A 25332-nucleotide genomic window follows, 5' to 3' on the forward strand; every position below is an offset into this window, starting at 1 on the left:
AACTGGGTCATTGGTCAACTCATTTTACTCTGTGTCAGGTTACTTTCCTTTAATTATCAAATCGGGCCCAATTTTGCTAAGTCTAATAAAAAATTACATCATGTATGTACAAATTGGAGAAGTGGGTTAGCCTTCATTGGGCTATTAACTTTTACAAGTTTTGGGCCTCCAGTCTAGAATATAAATTATCAATAGTGGAGGGCATGGCAAAGGTAGCAAAACTAAAGCAGCTCTGGCTAAAGAGGAATAACCAACTGACTGGTTTATTTCTACATTCATTAGTAATGCTTTTGAATTAAATTTTGTTTTTGTTAGCTGTGAGTAGTTGTGCTGAGTTAGAAGATCTATAAACTTAGTAGCTTGACCTGCTGCTAAACTTTTTGTTGCTGTTAAAGCTGATTTTTCTTGTAATAATCGTAATCTACCTCCTCCAGTTATGGAAGCTTGCCTTTGATTCTTAATTAAATTATATTTTATAAAATAAATTAAAATCTCTCCGATTTTTTTTTTTTTTTTGAGGAAAAAAAAAAATCTCCGACTTTGATATGTATTTATCATTCTTTCATGCCAGACTTTGTCCTATTTTGTATTTACGTTCAAAATTACACCAAGTCGGTTACTAATTAAACTCAGACTTCCCCCACAAACTATTACAGTTAGGAGCTGGCAAGGGAAAATGGCAAGCAGCCGCCTAGCCAAAAAAATAAAGAAAGGTCCTAAGTTTTCTTTCTATCTTTTTAATCTTTTGTTGTTTTGGGTGTACAATGAATTTTGTTTGTTACTGTTAGGTTTCACAGGGCTTTGTTAATAAATAATAATATTCATTCTTCAAAACACAACCCCGCAATATATATATATATATATATAAAATGGCGCTCCACCAAGAAAGAAGATGAGGATTTGGTAGTTGGTTCCTCATGAGTTTGGGTAGGCTATTTCTTTTTATTTTTTTTAATGCCTCTTCCTTCTTTACATTTTGCAGATTTTTTTTTTTTAGATCTTAGATATATAACATACTATCAATAAATTACTCCAAAAGCCACGGGAGAATAATCTCCATGAAATAATTTTAATTAAGCTATGCCTAAAATATAATGGAATTGAATAGGTAATATTTAGTTAATATTTAAAGATTAAAAATTCTACTAATTAATATTTATCATTTTAAACTTCAAAATATATTGAGACATCCTGATTATAAAATTAGAATTGATGCTGATTGTTAAACTATAAGAATGGAATATCTATATTAATTACTGAAAAACAGGTTATGTGGCCATATTTGGTAGGGGTAGTTGATCAGAATCTAAGACTAATTAACCAAGAAAGGTTTGGTTCCCAAACCCTAGCAACCTTGGAGAACAGAAGAAGTGTAAAACTAGTCAACTCTCCTCACCGACTGGGTAATAATTGGTCATGACAATTCAATGGTACGAGCCAATAAGTAGCCAATTAGATGACCTCATACTATTACAAATAGGAAAGATATTGCAGCCTTATTCACCATATTTAATTAGGAGCATCAACAAAAAGTTTTTGCTTAGCTCCTATCATCAGGTTCTGATAATATGGAATTCTTCTATAAACATTCTCTACCTCTTCTTCTTTTCATTCTTCAATTGTTATGCTTCATTTCTATAGCTCAAGTCTTGAACAGTAATGTCACAGCTTTGTTAGTTTTTGGTGACTCCACGGTCGATCCAGGAAACAATAACAATTTAAGAACAATTTTTAAGGCAAATTTTCCACCTTACGGGAGAGAATTTGCAAACCAAACACCCACAGGAAGGTTCAGTGATGGCCAGCTTACCACTGACTTTGTTGGTAAGTTTTCATAGTTATCTTCTCCTTTGCTTCTGTTTTTGTTCCTTTTGTTTTGCCTAATGCATTGCAGAAAAAAATGAGGCTGTAAACTAAGGGAGTCGGCCATGAACACTGATTTATATCCGACTTCTTAAAATTAAAGCATGTTTACGTTAAACGAGAAAGTACCTCATGCACAGGATGCATAAAAGATTTTTTCCTGTTTGTTTATTTATAAATAGGTCAATGTGAAGCCTAATTTTGAGGATTATCTAATAAAGGTACCAAGCACAAGTAAAACTTTGTGTTCATAAATAAGCTAACAAGCATATATATAGGATTCGTGAATAAACAAGTCCAAGGAATAAGCTCATGAGCAGAGGATTGTGTCATGCTTTGTTAATAAAGTTTGTTAAAGCATCTGACACGATTTGGCTCGATATTTACGTGGAAATTATTATTTTTACATTTTTTATATTTTAGATCCAATTTATTCTGACCTTTTTTTGCATCAACTTAAACTTTTTAAAAGCGAATATAGGCTTGTTTGTGAGATTGAACTTGAACTTGTTTTGAGACAGTATTTGGGTTAATTTTGGCTTGATTTATAACACAACCCGAGATCAAATTACTTGAATTTTAATACATTTGAGTTCAATTATAATTGAGCTCGAAATAGGCCCAAGTCAAGCTTGAACACCTTATTAATCTTGCCTAACCGAATTCAAACCTTTAATACTCGACTGACTAAGTCAATTAAAACTGTGCACTAATGTTGGAATACTTTGGTTATGTCTGGCACAGCTTCGTATTTAGGCATAAAAAAGTATGTTCCACCGTATTTGGATCCAAGTCTAAGCATTCAGGAGATGGTGACAGGAGTTAGCTTTGCGTCAGGCGGCTCTGGATATGATCCACTTACGCCAACGCTAAGTGTAAGTGCTACACTCTCTCTTCGCCTCGGTAAAATAATCTAGGAAATAATACTATTAAAACTTTCTGTAAAACTTCATGTTTATATCATCCAATTATTTATTAATACATCAAATTTATTTAAACTAGTCGCTAACCCGTGCGATGCACGGGATTGTTTTAAATCAAATATTAACATGTTTAGGTTTAAACATTTCTCTAATTTCAATTATTAAAAGCTATATTGGCTCTAATATAAGATGAAACATGTAATTATGATGAAACTATCAAAACATTACACATAAAATCATTAAAAATGAGATAAATACAAATATTATGAAGTAATATATTACAATAATCATAATGTGCTCTTACATTTGGTTTAATAAGTATTACAAAAGACAGTACATAGAATAAATATACAATTGTGCTTACATCTTCAAGCTTTATCCAATGCTTTTCAAGAATCTATTTCCTCCCTTTCTTAGGCTCTTCTCTTTTCTCAACTTCTTCAAGCTACTTAATTTTTTGCCAAATTAGTATCAACTATAACACCAAATTATACCAATTCATCAAAGATTTACAATGTAACACCAAACACTCTTAATGTCAATAAATTTCATAATAACCCCACCCCAACTATTGAATTATTAAAAAAGTTCAATATGTCTATAATCTTCATGAAAATAAGTATTCCATTGGCTTTCATCATGAAATTCAGAAATAAATAACAAAATAGATTATTCACATACAAAAGAACTTCAATATATCCAAGTTATAAATAAAATACCAGTACGAATTGTGCTAAGGTGAAAAATGGTATTATCTTTTGCCATATATAAATACAACATGACCTGAGACCTCAAAAGCTTATGCGAAACATGTTTAAATTGTACTATATGGTTTTATTCGAACATTAAGAATACAAAAGCCACAAATCTAGATATTTATGGCATTTGTTTCAAAATTTTATGCCAAACCAAAACTAAAGGCATGCTTGAGTGTAGGTCACAAAGGCTGTGGCTTGGCAGTGTTGTCAAAATTTGTGCAGTCTTCCAAACAAAAAAACCATCCAAAAGGAGGGAAAAAAGTCAAAATCTGTGTGGTCTTCCAAACTAAAAAACAACCCTAAATAAATAAGGATGCTAATAATATGTAAAAAGATGGGTATTTAATAATGAAAATTAAAAGGGTGTGAGTTAAAAGGGAAAAAACCTTGGGGGTGCCTACTATATTTGCCATTTATTTTAAAAAAGTCACAAATTCTGGCCAATAACAAATAAAAGTAGAAAACTTTTAAAAAATTTATTCAAGCATTGTACAATGTAGGGATGTGTGATTAAATAATGCATGTATATTTGTATGTTTCAAGAAGTTGCAAGGGTACCAAAAAAAGTAGAAAATAGTGATGCCAATATCACACTGCACAACTTATTATTGATAGAACTACCAATATAGCAAAATAGAATTTTGTTTTTCATAGTTTGGCTAGACACGCTATTAATATTCCAAACTTTTTAGCGTGGATGGAGGACATTCCACCACAACTTTTTTCTGTATTTTAGGCTGATTTAGTTGATCTTTTTTAATAATATTATTCAGCTTCTTTCTCAAAAAAAAGAAAAAAAGAAAAAAGAAGAACAAAACTATGACACTAAATATGAAAACAAACATAACAAATACAGCAATTTATTTATGTGGTTATGCCCCCAACAACATAGGTTTTTGTTTTTACCTCAACAGGCTGCCTGAGGTTGATCTTTTGGGTAGGTTGTATATGCCTAGAATCACTCACATTATTAAAAGACCACATAAAACCCAAAATCCAATTTGCATTTAATTTTGGCAGGAAAATTTTGTGGGATATAAATTTAACTAAAGCAACAACGAAACCACAAACCCAAAAATTAATCATTCATATTCTAGATCCCATCAAGTTTCCTAGCATGGGCTAACCACAATTCAAAGAACACCAACTACGAAGCTCTACAACCATAAATTCATTGACGCGACTTTGATATGTATAGTTTACAGCTTTTGTCATGTTAGAGAATGAATAGAGCATCAAGCATAATTGTAATCGACCAATCAACAATTTTATCAACACAAATTAAGTTTGACTCCATGACATCTAATTGTAATCAAATAGCACTAAGAAAAGAATTGCTCTAAGTCTCAAAACACTGACTAAATTTGAGAAAATATTATATAATAAAGAATTGAATACAAAACATTACCTTATGCAACATTAGCGACAGAAGCAAATTGAGAGTGGTGATGGATTTGGCTGAGATTAAAGAGAGGGGATAGGGTCTGAGTTTGAGCCCTGAGAAAATAAAAGACAAACAAATGAAACAAATCAAAGAGAGATTATAGGTACTGGTTAGCTACATCCTTTGATATTGAGGTGAAATTTCAAACATGATACAATACCTCTTTTAGGCATTTTGTCATATAGATGCATGCCTGAGCATATAGGGTTCGATAATTCAAATAAATTACTAACTATAAGAGGTATTATGAGGTAAAAAAAAAACAATTTAACATATGGTAATCAAAATTTAACATATCTCCACTTTTTGAAATTCCAATAGAAGGTTTATCAGTTCCAAAACAATGCAAGAATTAGTGCTGGAATATGTAACGAACAAACTCATAGGATTTTCTTGTATTTAGCTTTGGACATGTAAATATGTAATGAACAATACTATGAACCAAATAATGTTGTACCTGGAAGGAGTAAATATCTAAACCTTTTTTCTCTCTGTTTTGCACAATTATTGCTGCTGCTCCTCCTCCTCTAATGAAGTGGTCATGATGTGCACATTTACTGATAACCTGCAATCATCAAATCACAGCTGATAGCCAAGCCAATAATTTAAACAAATTACAAAGTATATTATTACAAACATGATACAATATCTCTTTTAGGCATTTTATCGAATAGCTGCCCCTACCCAAGCATAAAGTGTTCACATAATAATTCATATAAAATACAAACTATCTGACCTAAAATTTCAAAGTGCCAGAAGTTTAATTGTTAAAAGAGGGGAAAAAAATAAATTTAACATACCTCCATGTTTAGAAATTCCAATAGAACGTTCAGCAGTTCAGAAGCTAGTCTCCACTGCAACAACGCAAGAATTAGCTTGAGTTAGTGTTTGAATTATTAAAATCGTATTGTTTAAATACAAACACAGAGGATCCATTTAACAAACAAAAAATCAATTGAAAGATCTAAACTTATATGTATGTATATTATTACTCATACCCAAAGAGACAACAAAAACAGGGGTAGGTATATAAGAGGGAGAATCAGATCAAACATGTATTTCTATTTTTGCTTACTTTGAGATTGAATTCCAAGACTAAAACTTACAATCCAGAATTCCAACAACAAAAACACACAAAAACCTCTTTATCTAACAGATCAAAAAATAGAAAATCAAAATTTTTGTATATAAAATTAGAATTTTTGTTTTTTTATAGAGCAGGGTTTTGATCGCTTACCGTTGTCGAGAAGAGATTGTCTCAGATGGGAGTGGCGACCAAGGAGAAGGATTTACGTCTAGGGTTTTCAGTTTTGGGTTTCCTGCGTATTCTCTTGCAAACTCCAATCGTGTTTCCAAGCTGAGTTTGTGTCTAACGTTTTTTTTTTTTTTTTTTTTTTAAAAAAAAAAAAACTTGAACACCTTATTAATCTTGCCTAACCGAATTCAAACCTTCAATACTCGACTGACTAAGTCAATTAAAACTGTGCACTAATGTTGGAATACTTTGGTTATGTCTGGCACAGCTTCGTATTTAGGCATAAAAAAGTATGTTCCACCGTATTTGGATCCAAGTCTAAGCATTCAGGAGATGGTGACAGGAGTTAGCTTTGCGTCAGGCGGCTCTGGATATGATCCACTTACGCCATCGCTAAGTGTAAGTGCTACACTCTCTCTTCGCCTCGGTAAAATAATCTAGGAAATAATACTATTAAAACTTTCTGTAAAACTTCATGTTTATATCATCCAATTATTTATTAATACATCAAATTTATTTAAATTAAATATTAGATAGCTTCATGCAAAACAGAAGTTACCAAATTTTTAAATAGAAAAGGAATAATGGTTAAAAAAAAAAAAAAAAGGAATTATGGGTTTTAATTAGCTTTTTAAATGATAAAGTCTATATATAAAAATAAATAAATAATATCCTGTCCTTAAATGAAAGACTTGGTTGGAATCTTATCTACAAAAAGAGAATTTCTTCCTTCTTTTTTTTGTTCCTTCCTTTTTTGTTTTGCCTGACATTTTAGTGTCAGTTTGAGAATAACTTATCTAACTTTTTGCTAAAACTTTTTTTATAAAAGTGTATTAGAATATATTTGTACCTTGAATTTTTTTTTAAGAAGTGAGAAAAAGCGAGAAAAAAAATGAAGTTTTAAAAAACTACACGTAAAAGTTAAAAATGAAAAGCTAAAACTTAAAACCAATATCAAACTCACCTATATATGTGTATACAATAGCTCAACCTCATATTACATGTTTTTGGTTTTGCCGCTAGATAATGCCCTCCCAATTCTTTTCGGGATTTTATCCTATGATTAATATGACTAGATTGTACGGTTGTATTTACTATTTAGCATGAAATTACCGATTTTTAATGTTGAAAAATCACATAGCATAAAAGATGATTAGATGATGTTAAATATTTATATATAATTAATGCTTTCAAGTGATTCAATTATTTAGTGAATAATCCGCTAAGAGTCTTGTATTTTAATTGGTAATTCATGGTGTTTTCAACAAAAATATTTAGGGTTTAAATTCTTCCACTCCTAATTATCGAATTATCCAAAAAATAATATTGAATGTTAAATATATTAGCAACGTGATGTGTTATACCATATTGCATATGTCAAAGTGGATGTGGAAGAAGAAGCATAGAATAGGAACACCGAGAACACAAGGGTTATGTGGTTCGGCCTAGTTGGCCTACGTCTATGGAGGAAACCCTTAAGGGTTACATCTTTATTGTATAAGAGTGTAATACAAAACCTATGTTAAAATGAACTTTAACATGAGTATATAAAGGCAACTAAAACCTAAACTACTAGTACAAGCAGGAGTGAGCTTAGGCCTATTACATTGGGTTAATATGTCTAATATATTTCTAACACCCTCCCTTAAACTCAATGCGAAAGCTCAATGAAGGCTTGAGATTGGATAAGTATGAGAAGATCCCTTGGAGTTGCCATGGAGAATACCTTTGAAGAAACCATGATGAAGAATGTGCCAATTAAGCAATTTTGGAGCTTTAAATGAAGAAAGGGACTCCAAAATCAAAATTTACATGAAAAACTAAGCAAAATAGGCCCTTTCAAAAATTTTGACTTTTAATCAATGGGCAATGCAAGAAGTCAAAGTCAACAATAATCATCAAAGTCAATAGATGAGGTCCAATTTGGGTCGGTCGGTCCGATTTCGAGTTGAGGCGCATGGATCCACTGAGTTTGTAAACCAATGATGTGGTGTGAGGTGGACAAAGGCTGATGTGTCTTCGCTTGCGTGGCTACTAACGTGGCTTGGTGATGTCATCAGATGACGTCAAATAACATCAGCAGATTCTTTGGTGTGTGCTTCAATTCTAGCACGTGGAGGTGAGGCCAGATATCCAGAAGGTGCGTGAAAGTATGTGGGAGGTCGAATGAGGGCCAAATTCTAAGGTTCTGTAGATCGGCAAACAATAAGGCCTAAATGGTAGCGCGTGTGACCAAAATCCAATCTTGGAGTCAAGAATATGTGGTGGTGCATGGAGTAAGTGCTAGAATTTGTGGCAACGCGTGAAGCTTCTGGTGGAGACCAAATTCCTAGGTTTTGGTTGTGGGAGGCCATGGAGCACGTCTATGTAGTTGGTTTCATCAAGAGAGGCCTGATTTGCACAGATCTAAAAGGGAGAGGCACATATTGCTTAGGCTTATTATCTGAGACACTGTGGCAAGGTAGCGACGATGATCCATGGGAGTTGTGTGATGACATGGGGTTTAGATCTGAAGTCAAGCCATGACACTACTGTGGGGTTCAAATGTGTATGAAGGAATCTTCTTTAATAGGTAGAGATATTTGCTTAACGCCAAGGAAGAAGTTTGGCTCTGATACTATGTTAAATATATTAGCAACGCGATATGTTATATCATGTTGTATATGCTAGAGTGAATGTGGAAGGGAAAGATTAGAATAGGAACACCGAGATCAAGAATGTTACGTGGTTCAGCCTTGTTGGCCTATGTCCACAAAGAAAACCCTTAAGGGCTACAACTTTATTGTATAAGAGTATAGTACAATAACCTATGTTACAATGAACTATAACATGAGTATATATATGTGACTAAACCCTAGACTACTAGTACAGGTAAGAGTGGGCTTGGTCCTATCACATTGGGCTAATATGTCTAATATTTCTCTAACACCCTCCCTCAAACTTGATGAAGGCGGAAGCTTGATGAAGGCTTGAGGTTGGATAAGCATGAAAAAATCCATTAGTAATGCCTTGAAGAAACCATGATGAAGAATGTGCCAATTAAGCGATTTTGGAGTTTTAAACGAAGAAACAGAGTCCAAAATTAGAATCAACGCGAAAAACTGAGCAAGATAGGTCATTTTATAAATTTTGACTATTGGTCAATAGCCAACACAAAGGTCAAAGTCAATGGTCAATAGGACAACAGTCAGTCAATGGTCTCCACGATCCGAGTCAGTTTTGGGTTATCCAAATCGGGTCACAGACTAGGCTACAGAGACCCTGACATGGTCCTGTGACATGGCACTAACTAGACACTGACATGGCTAGGGCTTATGTGGCTCTTGTTGACGTTATAGATGACGTCAGAAGAAGGCCGACATAGTTTTTCAGCACGTGGATGGCGCGTGACAGCGATGGCACATGGAGGTGACAACTGATATACAGGAGGCACGTGAGAGTGCGTGTTAGCTTGGATGAGGGCCAATTCTTAGGCTTCGTAGAGCGGTGGACGACAAGGCCAACACGGCGACATGTGTCCCTAAAAGCCGATTTAGGTGTTAAGAATTTGAAGCGGCTTGTGGAGGAAGTTTTGGAGTCTATGGCCACACATGGTAGCATATGTAGTTGGAGATGGAGACTAAGTTCCTGGGTTTTGGTTGCGGGAGGCCATTGAGCATGTCTGTGTGATTGGTTTTGTCAAGCGAAAGCTTGATGTGCACAAATCTGAGAAGTAAGTCATGGTTTGCCTGAGATCTTGGATCTTAGACACAACATTGAGCCATGGTGGCTGCATGATACCATGGAGTCTAGATTTGAAAACAAGCATCTATGACTTCAGATGGTGGTGTGAATGTGGGAATCTTCTTGCTATGTAATACCATGTTATATCTACTAGAGTGAATGCATAAAGGGAAGTATAGAATAGGAACACTGAGAACACAAGGGTTATGTGGTGCAGCCTTAGTGGCTCACATCCATAGAAGAAACCCTTAAGGACTACATCTTTATTGTATAGAAGAGTAATACAAGTCCTATGTTACAATGAAACCTAACATGAGTGTGTATATGTATATATATATATATATATATTTATATATGCAACTAAACCCTAAACTACTAGTACAAGTAGGAGTGGGTTTAGGCCTATTATATTGGGCTAATATGTCTAATATATCTCTAACATTGAAGAATCTAATTAGATAGGTGTGAAAACAAAAGAGGCCATGGATCACTCACTTATGTACCCCAATAGATCCAAAAAGAAATGTTAACTTGGATTCAAATCTTTAGACTATATATAAGGGTATAATGTGATTTTTTTTTTCTTCTTCAAGTCCCCAAAGAGAGAGAGAAAGAGAGTTATGAAAAGTTTTGTGATTAAATATATAATATTTGTTGGAATTAAGAATGCAATAAAGATGATTTAATATTGTACAATGAAGGCTTGTTTATATAGAGGCTTAGAATTAAGATATTTGAGAAAGGCAGTGGTCTTGTAACAATAAAGCATGTTGATAGTATTTAAAGGAATTTCGGAGAAGACAATCACTACTATGGCAACACCGTGAAGCTAGAGTTTTGGTTCCGATGCCATGTTGGAATTTGAGAATAAAATTCTCTATATATTGAGTTTTTGTATGAATATTCTTTATATATTGGATTATAGAAAGACCATGGTTTTAAAAACCGAATAGGTCAAACAACCGGAAAAGGTAGTGGTTCCTGGTTTTATGGTCGGACCGTGGTTGGACCGATGGTTGAAACCAGTAACATCATAATTAATTAATTAATTAATAATTATAAAATATAAAAAATATATAATAGAATATGTAATAAGTTTGAAACAAAGAATATTTAGTTTTAAATGCATTTTTTTTTTTTAATGTGAGTTTAATTATCACGTCTTATATTTAGAAAATTAAAATAACAAATCCACAACTTATATATAGTCTTAAAATTATTTAGTATGAAATTAACAATAAATAATAAATTATTCATTATTTCAAAAAAAAAAATTGTATTATTACTTATTATTAAATTTATATGGGTTATTATTGTGCATTATATATATATACACACACATATATATATTATGCTTTAGCTACATATATTATATATTATTATTATTTATTTATATGATCAAAATTGGCAATTGGCAATCGGCAAGTAACATGTTTCTTAGTTCTTTTCCTCTGTATCAAAGTTCATGAAATACGCTAATAGCCCAAAGGTTGCCCAAAGCTCGAAAGCAAAAAACACACCCTCAAAAGAACGACATTAAGGGTCTGTTTGGTTGAAGGAGTGGAAAAGTGAGAGAATGAAAAATTAGTGGGAAAATGGAAAAGTGGGAGGATAGAAAATATTTAGTTTTCCCTCGTGTGTGTTTGGTTGGAGGGGTGGAAAAGTGGGAAGGTGGAAAACTCTTTTGTTTGGTTGAAAAGAAAAGTGAGAGGATAGAAAATGTAGTTTATATAAATTGACTATTATACTCTTGTTACATAATAGATAAGAAATATATTTATTTGTACTCATTAAATACTATAAAATTTACCAATAATTATATTTTTCAATGAGAAGTGTTATGTCCACAACATTTTTCGCAATACTTTAACAACAAAACTTATGTGAAAAGTTGTTACTAGTTCTAATTTGAACCTACCACTGAAATTATTTTTTTATTCACCAATATTAACTAATAACAATCTGTTACTTAAACTTTATTGTGAAAATATTGTGGTAACATTTCTCAATTAGGATTTTTTTATTCATTATGTTATTTCCCCTTTCCCAGCCTTCATTTCATCCATACGTTTTTTTTTTCTTCCTCTTTTTCTCCTCCACACACGTTGTCCTTATCCTTATCCCCCTTCTTTTATCTTCTTCCTCATTCAACACAACTCTCATTCTCTCTTTTCTTTCTCCAACGCTCTCTCTCTGTTTTTTTTTTTTTTTTACTTGACTCCAGAATGGGGTATTATGGTAAAAGTGCTGTGAGAGCATTTTCTCTCCAGGCTTTTCCTCCCGATTTGGGAGGATGAAATTTGTGGGCTCGGGAGAGAAAATTTTCTCCTGAGTTTTCCATCCTCAATATTTTCCTCCCTTTGCCAAACAGTAAAAAATACTATTTTCCACTCAATTTTCCACCCTATATTTTTCATCATCCCTAAATTCACTATAACCAAACACAATGTAATACTAATACATACACTACAAGACAACATTGAAAAAAACAAAAAAACAAAAACAAAAATCTCTAACAATTAACCATTTAATACCCCACCCACCCCACTTTCCAACCTACCCCACTTGTTTCACTCCTTGTTATTTTCGCCAGATACCTCTCAGTCATCCCCATTTCTTTTATTAAAGTTTATTTCTCTCTTCTCTCTCAACTTAGATCTGCTTCTTCTCTTTTCTTTTAGACTTGTCTAAGTTGTCTTGGTCGAAATGCTTCTGTGTGCTCAGATAGTCAGATGGTGCCTCCATTGAAGAATCACTATACTCGACCCTTTTTTTTTTTTTTTTAAGTGGAAAAGGATGGTTACAGTTGATTGTTTTGTTTTTTAGATCTTTACTATGAGTCCAAATCCTCTGTCTCATCAATTGTGCTCCACTTCATGACAACTCTCATTCTCTCTTTTCTTTCTCCAACGCTCTCTCTCTGTTTTTTTTTTTTTTTTTTTACTTGACTCCAGAACGGGGTATTATGGTAAAAGTGCTGTGAGAGCATTTTCTCTCCAGGCTTTTCCTCCCGATTTGGGAGGATAAAATTTGTGGGCTCGGGGAGAGAAAATTTTCTCCTGAGTTTTCCATCCTCAATATTTTCTTCCCTTTGCCAAACAGTAAAAAATACTATTTTCTACTTAATTTTCCACCCTATATTTTCCATCTTCCGTAAATTCACTATAACCAAACACAATGTAATACTAATACATACACTACAAGACAACATTGAAAAAAACAAAAAAACAAAAACAAAAAACTCTAACAATTAACCATTTAATACCCCACCCACCCCACTTTCCAACCTACCGCACTTGTTTCACTCCTTGTTATTTTCGCCAGATACCTCTCAGTCATCCCCATTTCTTTTATTAAAGTTTATTTCTCTCTTCTCTCTCAACTTAGATCTGCTTCTCCTCTTTTCTTTTAGACTTGTCTAAGTTGTCTTGGTCGAAATGCTTCTGTGTGCTCAGATAGTCAGATGGTGCCTCCATTGAAGAATTACTCTACTCGACCCTTTTTTTTTTTTTTTTTAAGTGGAAAAGGATGGTTACAGTTGATTGTTTTGTTTTTTAGATCTTTACTATCTAGTCAAAATTGCTGCATTTTGGTGTTTTAAGCAAACCGACGAATAACCGGTTCAACCATACCGGTTTTCGATTTTTATGGTTGAACTGGCCAGTTTTCGATTATTCTCAGTTTTTAGATAATTTTTGGTTTTTAATCATAACCGAATCAGATTGGTGGTCGGTTTTTGGTTGAACCGGCCAGTCCGGTCCCCTTTTTAAAACCATGAGTAAGACTAAAGAGTATTTGCAGTACACAAGTAAAATGTATATCACAATCATAGAATATAAATAGTACAGTAGTACAAGCGTATAGTGAGGCCAAGGATGGGCTTGGGTAGACCTAGCAAATTGATTGGGTTGAATTAATCGGTTTACAATAAGTTAGATTGGGTTTGGGTTGGATACATGACCTTTTAAATAGGTTGCGAGTGAGACAGGTTGACCAAGATATAGTTTAGGTTAATTAGGTTATAGGGTGACCTATATTTTTCTCATGCAGTATAATAATAATAATAATAATAATAATAATAATAATAGTTGTACTTGGATTTCTTCATTACAAATAAGAGAGAACAAATAAAATAAAAAAAGACTCAAAAATAAAATTTAAATAATACATAAATCCTTAAGTTTACACAATCCACAATTTACGAAAAATATTATCACCATAAATAAACGGAGAAAAAAGACAACTAAATTTCATAGACCATATATATATATGTATATATATATATATTTTTTAGGTACAGTATATCATCACCATAAATTGTTTCATGGACTAATACTAAAAGTTGATTAAAAAGCAACTATGATTATAAAAATGTGTAAGATATTGTGTGCTATAACATCAAGGTGTGTCTATGACATCTAGTATTCAAATCTCCCCCTCTTCAATTGTAGTTATCGAATTTAAAAAAAAAAAAAAAAAATCATGCACCATTAAAGAGGGTTAGAAAACATATTGATTTTTTTTTTTTTTTTAATCTTGAGTTAGATCATGCAAAGTTGGTTACAGATTATAATTTGCATGGTACCTTCAAATAAAAAGGAAATTAATAAGCAAAAGGTTTATTTTTATTTTTATTTTTAAATAAGATCCCTTCTTTAAAAAGTAGGTCAAGTAGGGTCGAGTGTTGGTTGACCCGGCCTCACTCGGCATTTCAACAAGTTGGGTTCAGGTCTAGTTATTTCCCTTCAAATTCTATTAATTTAATGGATTTAAGTCCAGTTTTTCTGGGTCTACGCTAGGGCCTTGAGTACACAAACAATATGACTTTACTAAGTACATAGCTATCAATTTTTTTGAATCAAAACTCCTACAACTCTAAAAATGGAATATCCGGCGTTTGGTATGGTTATTCGAAATAATATTATACGTATTTTTACATACTTTTTTACTTATATTTTTTTACCCACACATATTTTCAAAAAATATAAATAACGTTGGCTACAACTTCATTCATATTTTATTAGATGTGAGTTTGGAAAAATACACCATTGGATTACATTTTTTTTTTTTTTATATCTTATATACTTGCAAAATTTCTAGAATATCAAAGATCAATAACTATATCATCAATTAAATGTTTAAATTTCAAGTTTTTGTTGTCTAAAATTATATATTAAAAACAAGTTTATGAATCAAATAGTAAATAACATTTGATTAGCATGAAATTTGATATGTATATTAAGGACATAAAGAAAATACAATTCAATTATTAGATTTTTAAAATATATAGTTATAGTAATTTTTTTAGTGCGAGTTGTAGCCATTGACTACAAGTAACTAAAACTTTGTCAATCTAGTATATATCTAATTTCTATAGCGCAAGACTTAGGTACAATATTTAAATGTTGTTTCTTAAGTTCCTCTCTTAAAATTTTACCATGTGAATTTTTTCTTATTGAATAGAAGTGTTTTTTTTTTAGTTAAATAACCACATGACTGAATTTTAAGAGGAGAATCTAAGAAACAGCACCGAAGATACTGTATCTAAATTTTGTCCATTTCTATATGTAACGATCGAATGTTGTCCAAATTTTCACCAACTTCTCAAGGAGTTTTTTTTTTTTTTTTTTTTTTTTTTTTTTTAATTTCTATACATGTTTGATTTTTTTTTTTTTTTTTTTTTTTGGCTATTTTAATTTCTATACATGTTTGCCTGGACATTAAATCTAAATCACCCGTTCGGGTGGATTAATTTGGTTTCAGAATGTAATTCCAATGTCAAAGCAACTGGACTATTTTAGAGAGTATAAGAAAAAAATTGAGCCAGCGATTGGAAACCAAGGAATCGAAGATCATATCAATAAAGCAGTGTTCGTCATCAGTGCTGGTACAAACGACTTCGTTGTCAACTATTATTCTGTACCAGTTAGACGACAGAGCTACAATGTCTCAAGTTACCAGCAATTCTTACTTCAACAGGTTAAAGAGTTCATTCAGGTTTGCATCTCCTGCCACTTTTATTAATTATTATCAAACAGATATAATGATAAATATCTTGGTCATTGCTTAGCATATAGATAATAACTATGGATATATTACGAACTAAACATGATCACCTTTTATCTTGACAAGTATAATAAATTGAATATTAGGTGAAATTATATTTTTTTTGGTCATGATATTCTGTGGTTTTACTAGAGATAAATGTATAGTCTACTAGCATGTCATGATAACCTGGTTAGGGTACTAAGCTAGCCATATGAGGTTCATCTTGATTTCAACCACACAAATTAGCCAATAATGAGAAATCCAATTATTTAGATAGAAGAAAGAATTAGAATTGTAGAGAAGAGTATTCTTCTAGGGAGCCTGACCTCCTACACCAAGTGAAATAATATTAGACAATTTATTGCATCACCTCATTAGCTACATCATCATCTTTTTTCTACAAATTTTCTTTTATTTGTTGAACAATATTAAAAATAAAGAAGTATGAACTTTACAAATCCAATCATTTAGTGTCCGTTAGGGAATAGCTTATTTAGTAGAAACTGAAAACTTTGAATAGAACAATGAGACCCATAAATAATACCAAAAAATATAATAGAACTCATAAATATTAGTAAAAATAAGTTAGAATTGCAAATAAGCTGAAATTTTCAACTTATCCCAAACGCACACTTAATTTTAGAAAATATTTAGTTACTAACTTTTCAAATCCAAACATACAACTTTACCAATTCAATCATTTAATCTTAATTAACCATCATTCTTCCTTTTTTTTTTTAACTCTTCTTCTCCCCATTATTTCTTCATTATTGTTACTCTTCTTCCAACTCTTTCCCTCCCTTTCTTTAACTTTTTTTTTTTTATCCCAATTTTATTATTTATAAATTTGCTATTACTCCCCTTGCACATTTCTCTCTCATTTAGTCCATATTTTTCCCTTGACAAAAAGGTGATTACTCTCTCTTATAGCTCTCTTCTGTTACAATTCTCTTCTTTAATGGATTTTTTTTTTTAATAATTCCTTCTCGCTGGTTTTCTTTGGGTTGATGAGTTTTTGTATTTTTGATAACCCCCACTTTGGATTGATTTGTTTTAATGTTTTCTATTATGTTTTCTGTCACGGATCCCTTCTCTCCCTTTATAGCTTTGACTAAATGAAAAGTATTAATTATTAAAAGTTAAAACACGTATTTGCTAAGTGAGTATATTTGTTTTAAAAACAATTAATCATAATATATTATCTTCAATAAATTTCAAAGAATTAATTATATTACATTACAAAATAATTATATATTTGCACACATTACATTACATGGGTGTGCAATTGGTTCATACAAAAGTCTATAACTTTTAACCCAAAAAAAAAAAAAAAGTTTATAACCTAATCTTAATTTGGACCCACTCTTTGATCTCCATAATCGTGAGCTATTATAATCTTTTTAGGCTAAGAGCTTATCCTGAGCAGAAGCAAATAAACTCAATCACTCAGCTCCTAATGTTTCTCAAACTTCAAGTGCTGCCCATGTGGGACCAACTACACCCACCACGCACGTTCCCTTTCACCTCGTGCACTCATACACGTACCATTCCTTACCCATTAAAGTCGACCCTTTCCCTCACCGGCATAATCTGAAATTGGGTAAAACTCGTTCCCACATTTATGAGCAGAGCATGGGTGTGAGTGTATAATAGGGTGAGTAATAAATACTACCCATCTGGAATTTGGGGTTGTATATGTACTTGGTCCTATGTCATTTCGCTTACAATGGACCACTTCCTTCTACTAAAAGGAATGTGTATCGTGTGACTTTACAATAATGTCTTCAATCATGTAGCTAAAATAATGTGACTTTATAAAGCTCCCATTGTCTTTAATTTGTTCAGCACCCTCCTTATTTCCTACATCATTTTCGTGATAGCGTATTTCTCCAAACATTTAAGTAATTTCTTCTCTATGCCTAGCTCTAATCCCAATTGATACAAGATATTTTGAGAGGAAAAAAATAAAAAGATATATTTAGAGAGTTCAAAAGGTAAGTTGTTGAATTGAGATATTAGCATTCACTCCTTCAAGTACTACAAGCGGGGGCCAACACCAATCACACCCATACATGTTCGGATATTCCCTTACATCTCATGCTCTGTACACGTTTCACCATTGGACCATGTTGTGCAGATAGCACCCCAGGACTCCAATCAATAACAGTAAATAAGCGGAAATTAAATAACAAGCACACACAAAACTCAAGAATTTATGTGGTTCGGCAAACTGCCTACCTCCACGGAGACGACGGAGAAATTTCACTATAAAAAAATAGGGAGATACAATAGTGCACAATAACACTCTCAAGAAACCCAAATCCCAATTACACCCTAGCACTCTCTCACAGAAACAATAAGAATAGAAGCTGGCTGCCTCTCTTTTCTCTATTTTTCTCTCATGCGGCTGCTCACTAGGTTAATTGGAATTCTCTAATTCCACGGCTGCTTCTTCATCTCATAACCTAAAATATATATATATATATATATATATGTCATAAGTCGGCAACATTGGTCTCCTAATATAACAAGAATTCGTTGACTTGGGCTTGGCAATACAAGCCACACGGTGCCCACCGTCAACAAATCTCCACCTTGGCTTGAATTGATCAAGCTACACGAGCAAACTCCTCCATCGCCTCCACCTTAGCCCTTAAGGGCTTACAAGCTGCAAACACCAATTAAGTCCAAGCAGTGCTTGAACTTGTTTGTTGGAACTGGCTTTGTTAACATATCAGAGGCATTCTCACTAGTGAGAATTTTTGACAAAGAAATATCACCAGACGAAACTCATTCTCTAATCTTGTGATACCGCACAGCAATATGCTTTGTATTTGCACGATATACCTGATTCTTCGCCAAATGAATTGCACTCTGACTATCACAATGTAGCACCATGCTATCCTGCTTGAAACCAAGCTCATTAACCAGTCCACTAAGCCAAACAGCTTCTTTTCCTGCCTCTGTCATCGCTATATATTCTGCTTCTGTAGTGGATAAAGCAACTACATCTTGTAGTGTAGACTTCCAGCAAATTGGGCCACCAGCAAACTTAAACACATAGCCTGTTGTGGACTTTCTAGAATCAAGGTCCCCTGCATAGTCGGAATCCACATAACCCACAGCTTCTGTACTAGCTTTCTGATCAAATAGGATACCGAAATCACGAGTGCCTGTAAGATATCTAAAGATCCACTTTACTGCATTCCAATGCTCTTTGTTTGGATCTGCCATATACCTACTGACCACACTGACTGCATGAGAAATATCAGGCCTAGTGCATACCATCAAATACATGAGACACCCAACTGCATTTGCATATGGCACTTTAGACATATACTCTGACTCCTCATCTGTACTTGGACACAACTCTGAGGACAATTTAAAATGGGCAGAAAGTGGTGTATTAACAGGTTTTGCATCAAGCATACTAAACCTCTCTAACACCTTCTTAAGATATCCCTTCTGAGATAACCATAATTTACCAGCCCCTCTATCTCGGTGAATTTCTATCCCAAGGATCTTCTTGGCAGCTCCAAGATCCTTCATGTCAAATTCACTACTCAACAAAGACTTCAACTTCACAATTTCTTGCTTCATCTTTATGTGTGACAAGAGAGCACTAGTCACCTCCTCGAGTACTATAGTCTCTTTCCCGTACATCAACGTAGTCACTAGATAATCAAAAGAAGTAGGAAGCGACGCTAACAAGAGTAATGCTTTATCTTCATCCTCATAATTCACACCCCAAAACTTGACAGTTGGGTGTTCAACATGTTAAATGTGTTGAGATGCTCCAACAGATCTGAACCCTCCTTCATATGCAAACTATACAGTTGCTTCTTCACGTACAACTTGTTCGTCAAGTTCTTTCTCATATAAAGACCTTCTAGTTTTTCCCAAACCTCCTTTGCAGTCTTTGCTTCTAAGATGTTGTGAATGACCTCATCACCAAGATTGAGACGAATAGCGCTAGCTGCTTTCTCATCCATCTCTACCCATTCTACATCCTTCATCGTTTCCGGTTTCTTCTCCTTCCCAAGCAAGGCCTTGTGAACTCCTTGTTGAATTAGGAGATCCTTCATCCGCCTTTGCCAAAGAGAAAAATTTCCCTTGCCACAAAACTTCTCTACATCATACTTTGTGCTTGACATCTTTACTGTGTTCAAAGGATTGAATCCTAACCTTAGCTCTGATACCACTTGTTGTGCAGATAGCACCCCAGGACTCCAATCAATAACAGCAAATAAGCGGAAATTAAATAACAAGCACACACAAAAACACAAGAATTTATGTGGTTCGGCAAACTGCCTACCTCCACGGAGACGACGGAGAAATTTCACTATAAAAAAATAGGGAGATACAATAGTGCACAATAACACTCTCAAGAAACCCAAATCCCAATTACACCCTAGCAGACCACAAGGTAAGAGGTGTAACTGGCTCTGTCTCTGCTGACAAAGTTAGGAGAGCAATGAAGGTAGTGATGATATGGGGTTGGAGTGGATTGAGATATTAGCTTGCAATGTCCCCCCTCCTCCCCCACACATATACATAATAGCTAGTATAATACATCGCTGGCATTGTCTGAAAATTCAATCAAAAGATCCATATCTACTTATCCAGCTGAGTTGCCAAGTTAAACAAAATGATAAATGCTAGTTCGTTCACAATACTTTTATAACAAATCTTTAAGTGTTAGGTTGTTACTGACTGTTATTGATAGACAAAAAATCAATTTCAATGATAGATTCAAATTATAATCAGTATTAATTTAACACTTAAAATTTGTTGTGAAAATGTTGTAGTCGTAACACTTCTAAAAAAATATATATAAAAGAAACACTTTTAGTCACATATCCCATCCCCAAAACAATAAAAAATAAAACCACCAAAATTAGTTTGGATGAATAAAATCATCCAAATTATTTCTAAGACTTCTGAAAGCAACCCGAGGAATTCATTGAATTTTTTTAGGTAACAAATTTGTTAGAAAATTTCAAAAGAAAGCTAAACCCCATACATAGGATATCAAGGATCTGTCATGAAGTCAAATTTTTACTTCCTTTTTTCTTTCTCCTCATAGTACTACTTGCATAAGTTAAATTATATTGCGTTTGGGATTCATGAACACCTTTGAACTTTAAACACTGAATCAGAGCAATTTATAATCATTTAAGGACATACCCCAAAATGGAAAGAAAGAAGAAGCCACAACAAAGAATATCTAAGAAAAAGAAAGAAGAAGAAAAGGAATGTATTGACATGATTGCTTTGAAAAATATGATTTGCCTAGTTTAAAACAAATTCTCTCTTACTTGGTACCACAGAGGCACCAAAATCATCTAGAATAAGAAAGTCCAATAAAGCCCATTCTACAGATTAAGGGTGTCAATTAAATGACAGATTTTATCGGTGTTAAATGACAGATTTTAAGTCACAATCTGGAATATCCTATGTTATGCAAATCTGATGAGATTTTTGTGTTTATGCTTTATAGGGTTTGTGGGATGAAGGGGCTCGAAAGATAGCGGTGGCTGGGCTACCTCCAATGGGCTGCTTGCCAATTGTTGACACCTTTTCTTCCAACAGTACTTCCACCAACCGTAGTTGTATCGAACAGTATTCCTCTGTGGCAAGAGATTATAATCAAATGCTTCAAAATGAATTGAATGAGATGCAACAAAGTTCAGAAAATCATGGTGCCAAAATCTATTACACTGACATATATGGACCGTTGTTCGACATGGTTCAATACCCTGAAAAATATGGTGAGTGGATAATTTTACTGCTACCCTAAAATTAACTATAGAGTATGTTACAGTTAACTCAACTAGTTAAATATTTTATTATAGAATAAAATGTATGAAATTCGAGCTCTAATTACACCAAAAATATATCAATTGGTGTTTTGACATGATAATAAAGAGTAATTATCATAAAACGAATGTTATAAGTTGAAATTCTACCTTATCTAAAAAAATTGGCCATTGAGGATATGCCTAAAGCTAACTTGAATTCTGTTTTTAGAACTTTAGTACAATCACAAGCAACTCACTGATCAGCTGTGATTTTTGTTGTAGGGTATGAAAAGGTTAATGTCGGATGTTGTGGATCTGGATATGTAGAAACATCAATTTTATGTAATCGAGCTTCAATTGTGTGCGCTGATGCTTCTAAGTACGTATTTTGGGACGCAATACATCCTACTGAAATGGCATACAACGTTGTCTTTAAGGACATTCGTTCTACAATAGATCTCATCACCAGCGGGTAAGATTCAATTATCAATTGATCATTCCTTGCAAAGCAGAAATTGATTTAAACATATGATTATCACTTCCTAAAGCTCAATATGAATTTGTCCAGACAATAAAAAGTGTAAACTAAAAATATTCCAGCGGCCATCAATATCAGTGATCTTTGTTCAAAGAGCAGATTGTGAAAGATTTCTGCTACCTTGCTTTCCGTAATGGATTGGTTTGATTTAATCTCACTAGAGTTTTTAATTTAATTTTTGGGAATGGAAGTGTCACTACCTTTAAGATTAATGGGAAAAATGAAGAAATTTCACATGTTTTGTTCGTAACATAACCAATTATGTATATAATACAAGTAGTGTTAATAATTTATTCATATAAAAGTGATGTTAGTCTAATCAAAATTAATTTGTCACCTTAACTATTTGTGAAACGGATATGAAAATTTTAAGTAGTGTTATAGTAGACATTTACTACAGTACATTGGTCTTACAAATTTATGTCATTTTTTAAATTATAAAACAAAAAGGTAATGAAAATGTTAATTAAAACTACTATAAATTTTACTATAAAATATTTACAAATTAATATGTCAATGAATGTGATTGATGTACTTTAACAATTTAATAACTGAATGTTTGAATTTTTTTTTTTTTTTTTTGACATATCCATTTGTAAGTCTTATCACTTGTGTAGTGAAATTTGTAGTATTTTGTTCATCAAAAAAAGAAATTTGTAGTATTTTTGGCATCACTTAAAGGTAAATAAGAAATTTATTTGGAATAAAACTTAAATACAGTATTTTAGATTTAGTATATTAGGTTCTCAATTGAATTCAAACACTTAGTTGCACTCACCTATAAAACACAATTAGTATTATCTTTTCTAAGAGCATCCTCATTAAAGGTACTAAAAATGCTAAATGCTAAATGCTATTTTTTTTTAATCATTTTTAGCACCTCAAATGATAAAAATCCACTTCCATCAAGCATGCTAAATCTTAAAAGATTTAGCACCAAGCTACAGTGAACATGTATCAATACAAGCTCACTTGGTCAATACAAGTTCACTGTAGTTGGATAATAAATAAAAAAAAAAGGTTTTTTAATTCCCCCAACGGATCTATTTCTTTTCTATCTCTCTTTCCTATCTCACTTCTCTCTTATCCCTCTGGTGTTTCATGGTCTGTTGTGGTCTGGCGTTGTCTCTTCTTCCAAAACCTGATCTCTACTCATCGCCGATCACTACTCGTCATCGATCACTACTCGTCACTGATCTCTGCTCGTTGCTGATCTCTGTAGGTCGTCGATCAATAACAACTTTTCGTCTGCAGCGTCGCTAGCTCGTCGGTGGATGGACCAGTGGTGGATGGTTATGGTTTGGATGAGTATGGTTTGTGGTTTTGTGGTGGACCGGTGGTGGTGGATGGGTATGGTTTGTGATTTGGTGGGTATCGGTGGTGCTCAGTGACAGTTTTGATGGGGTTAAGATCGAGGTGGTGGGTTTTGGCTAGGGTTGAGAACAGGGTGGGTGGGTGGTGGTGGGTTTTGGTTGGGGTTGAGATCGGGGTGGGTGGGTGGTGGGTTTTGTGGTGGCTATTATGGCAGTTGGTATTGGGGTGAGGCTGGGCTGTAGTGGTGGGGTTCGAATTTGCAAGTTGTGGATGGCATTGATAGTGGTTTTGGGAGATTTTGGTGGATGGGTGAAGAAGTTGGACATTTTTTTTTCTCTGCTATTGTTTGTGGTTGTGGTGGATCTGGCTGGTGGCTGGTGGCAGTGATGGTGGGTGGATGTGGTGATTGTGATATGGGTGGGTGGATATGGTGGCTAGTGGTGCTGGGTTGAGAAAGAGAGACACAAAGGAGAGAGAGACAAAGACAGAAAGAGGAAGAATAAAAAATAATAAAAAATGATAAAGAAAGAATATTTAAATAATAAAGAAAGGATGTTGTAAAGTGATGTATTATATGTTATACAATTGGTTTTTGAGATGGTAAATGCTAAATTTTTTAGAATGTTTGATGGGAATGCTCTAAGAACACCTAATTATGTTAGGTTAAATTGGTTAATGCAACTAAGTATTTGAATTTAATTGAAAATTTTAATGTATTTTGCCTAAAATATTTTACTTAATGTTTTCATCTATTTATTTATTATGTTATTAATGTTGCACTAATCATAATAATTATCAAATCATTTTATAAACATTTTGTAATAAAATTAATAGTAGTTTTAGAATTTGCTAACTCTTTGAAAAAAAGAATTGCTAAAATACTACCAATTTTATTATAAAAATCTTACAAAACTATCTTAACCAAAGGTGTGATTGATGTGGCTTTAATGATATAGTAAAGAAATACAATAATTCATCCAGAAAAAAGTAAATAAATACACCCTAATTACTTTTTATAAATTGTGACACATAAAAAGTCTCTAAAACTTATATAATAAAATTTATAATAACCCTATTTTTTTAAAAAACAAAAGTAACTTATTGATTATTAAAGCCAACAGTCAAGGAATAAAACAAGGACCCGTCTCTCCCATATATGGACTTATCATTTCATTAATTAGAGCCACTTTAAAAAAATCCCTCAAAAAAAAAAAAACGTAAATAAAAACCTTTCAATAGTTTTTTTTTTTAATTTTTTTTAGAAGATCAATATATATATATATATATAGTTTATTTAAACTGTCATAATCTAGCTTCACCTTCCATCAACAACTGAAACTTCTTTTATACCACACATATATGACACATCATTTGTTTGCAACTTATCATACGTAGGAGATTAAAAAAAAAAAAACCTTGTCATGCGTAGCTACGTATTAGCCATCTTAATTTTCAAAGCTCATTTAACTAGTATTATTCCATCAACCTTAGCAACCTAGTTGCTTGATGCGACTGCGATTAAATATTATGCAAGATTTCATTATCAAATTTTAGATGTGAGTTTGAGAAAGGAAAAAAAAATCTTTTTTTTGAGAAGCAAGGAAAAGATGTAGACATTATACACGCACAAGCATTGCTTTTGAACCAAAATCAAACCCAAGAAAA

The 25332-nt window shown here is 33.0% G+C and overlaps 1 protein-coding gene and 1 long non-coding RNA gene across 4 annotated transcripts; one reads left to right on the top strand and one right to left on the bottom strand.

Moving 5' to 3' along the window:
- The first annotated feature begins 1486 nt into the window (after positions 1 to 1486).
- On the top strand, positions 1487 to 24289 carry LOC112020122 (GDSL esterase/lipase At5g45960). 2 transcript variants are annotated; one of them, XM_065762172.1, is made up of 6 exons: positions 1487 to 1824; positions 2608 to 2738; positions 15730 to 15963; positions 21515 to 21785; positions 22098 to 22287; positions 23576 to 24289. In XM_065762172.1, the coding sequence occupies exons 1-6, from the start codon at positions 1569 to 1571 to the stop codon at positions 23742 to 23744; spliced, it is 1251 nt and encodes a 416-aa protein (XP_065618244.1). In that variant the 5' UTR covers positions 1487 to 1568; the 3' UTR covers positions 23745 to 24289. The 2 variants fall into 2 exon arrangements, with proteins under 2 accessions (XP_065618244.1, XP_065618245.1); XM_065762173.1 differs by lacking the exons at positions 1487 to 1824; positions 2608 to 2738 and adding an exon at positions 6484 to 6642.
- LOC111985969 (uncharacterized) lies at positions 3038 to 6388 on the bottom strand. Of its 2 annotated transcripts, none has more exons than XR_002880093.2 (5): positions 6226 to 6388; positions 5789 to 5842; positions 5446 to 5553; positions 4953 to 5041; positions 3038 to 3231 (listed from the first exon to the last, which is right to left on the bottom strand). It is a non-coding gene; the product is annotated as an uncharacterized LOC111985969 (long non-coding RNA). The 2 variants fall into 2 exon arrangements; XR_002880094.2 differs by having other exon boundaries at positions 3038 to 3261.
- Positions 24290 to 25332: the final 1043 nt, after the last annotated feature.

The sequence above is a fragment of the Quercus suber genome, unplaced genomic scaffold (assembly GCF_002906115.3).
Source record: "Quercus suber isolate HL8 unplaced genomic scaffold, Cork oak 2.0 scaffold_445, whole genome shotgun sequence".
NCBI lineage: Eukaryota > Viridiplantae > Streptophyta > Magnoliopsida > Fagales > Fagaceae > Quercus > Quercus suber.

Excerpts from the sequence above, each read along its gene's own strand:
- LOC112020122 (XM_065762172.1), top strand. The coding sequence starts at position 1,569 with ATGGAATTCTTCTATAAACATTCTCTACCTCTTCTTCTTTTCATTCTT. Across the intron at positions 2,739-15,729 it reads CACTTACGCCAACGCTAAGT|AATGTAATTCCAATGTCAAA; the intron begins GTAAGTGCTACA and ends ATTTGGTTTCAG. Across the intron at positions 15,964-21,514 it reads AGGTTAAAGAGTTCATTCAG|GGTTTGTGGGATGAAGGGGC; the intron begins GTTTGCATCTCC and ends TATGCTTTATAG.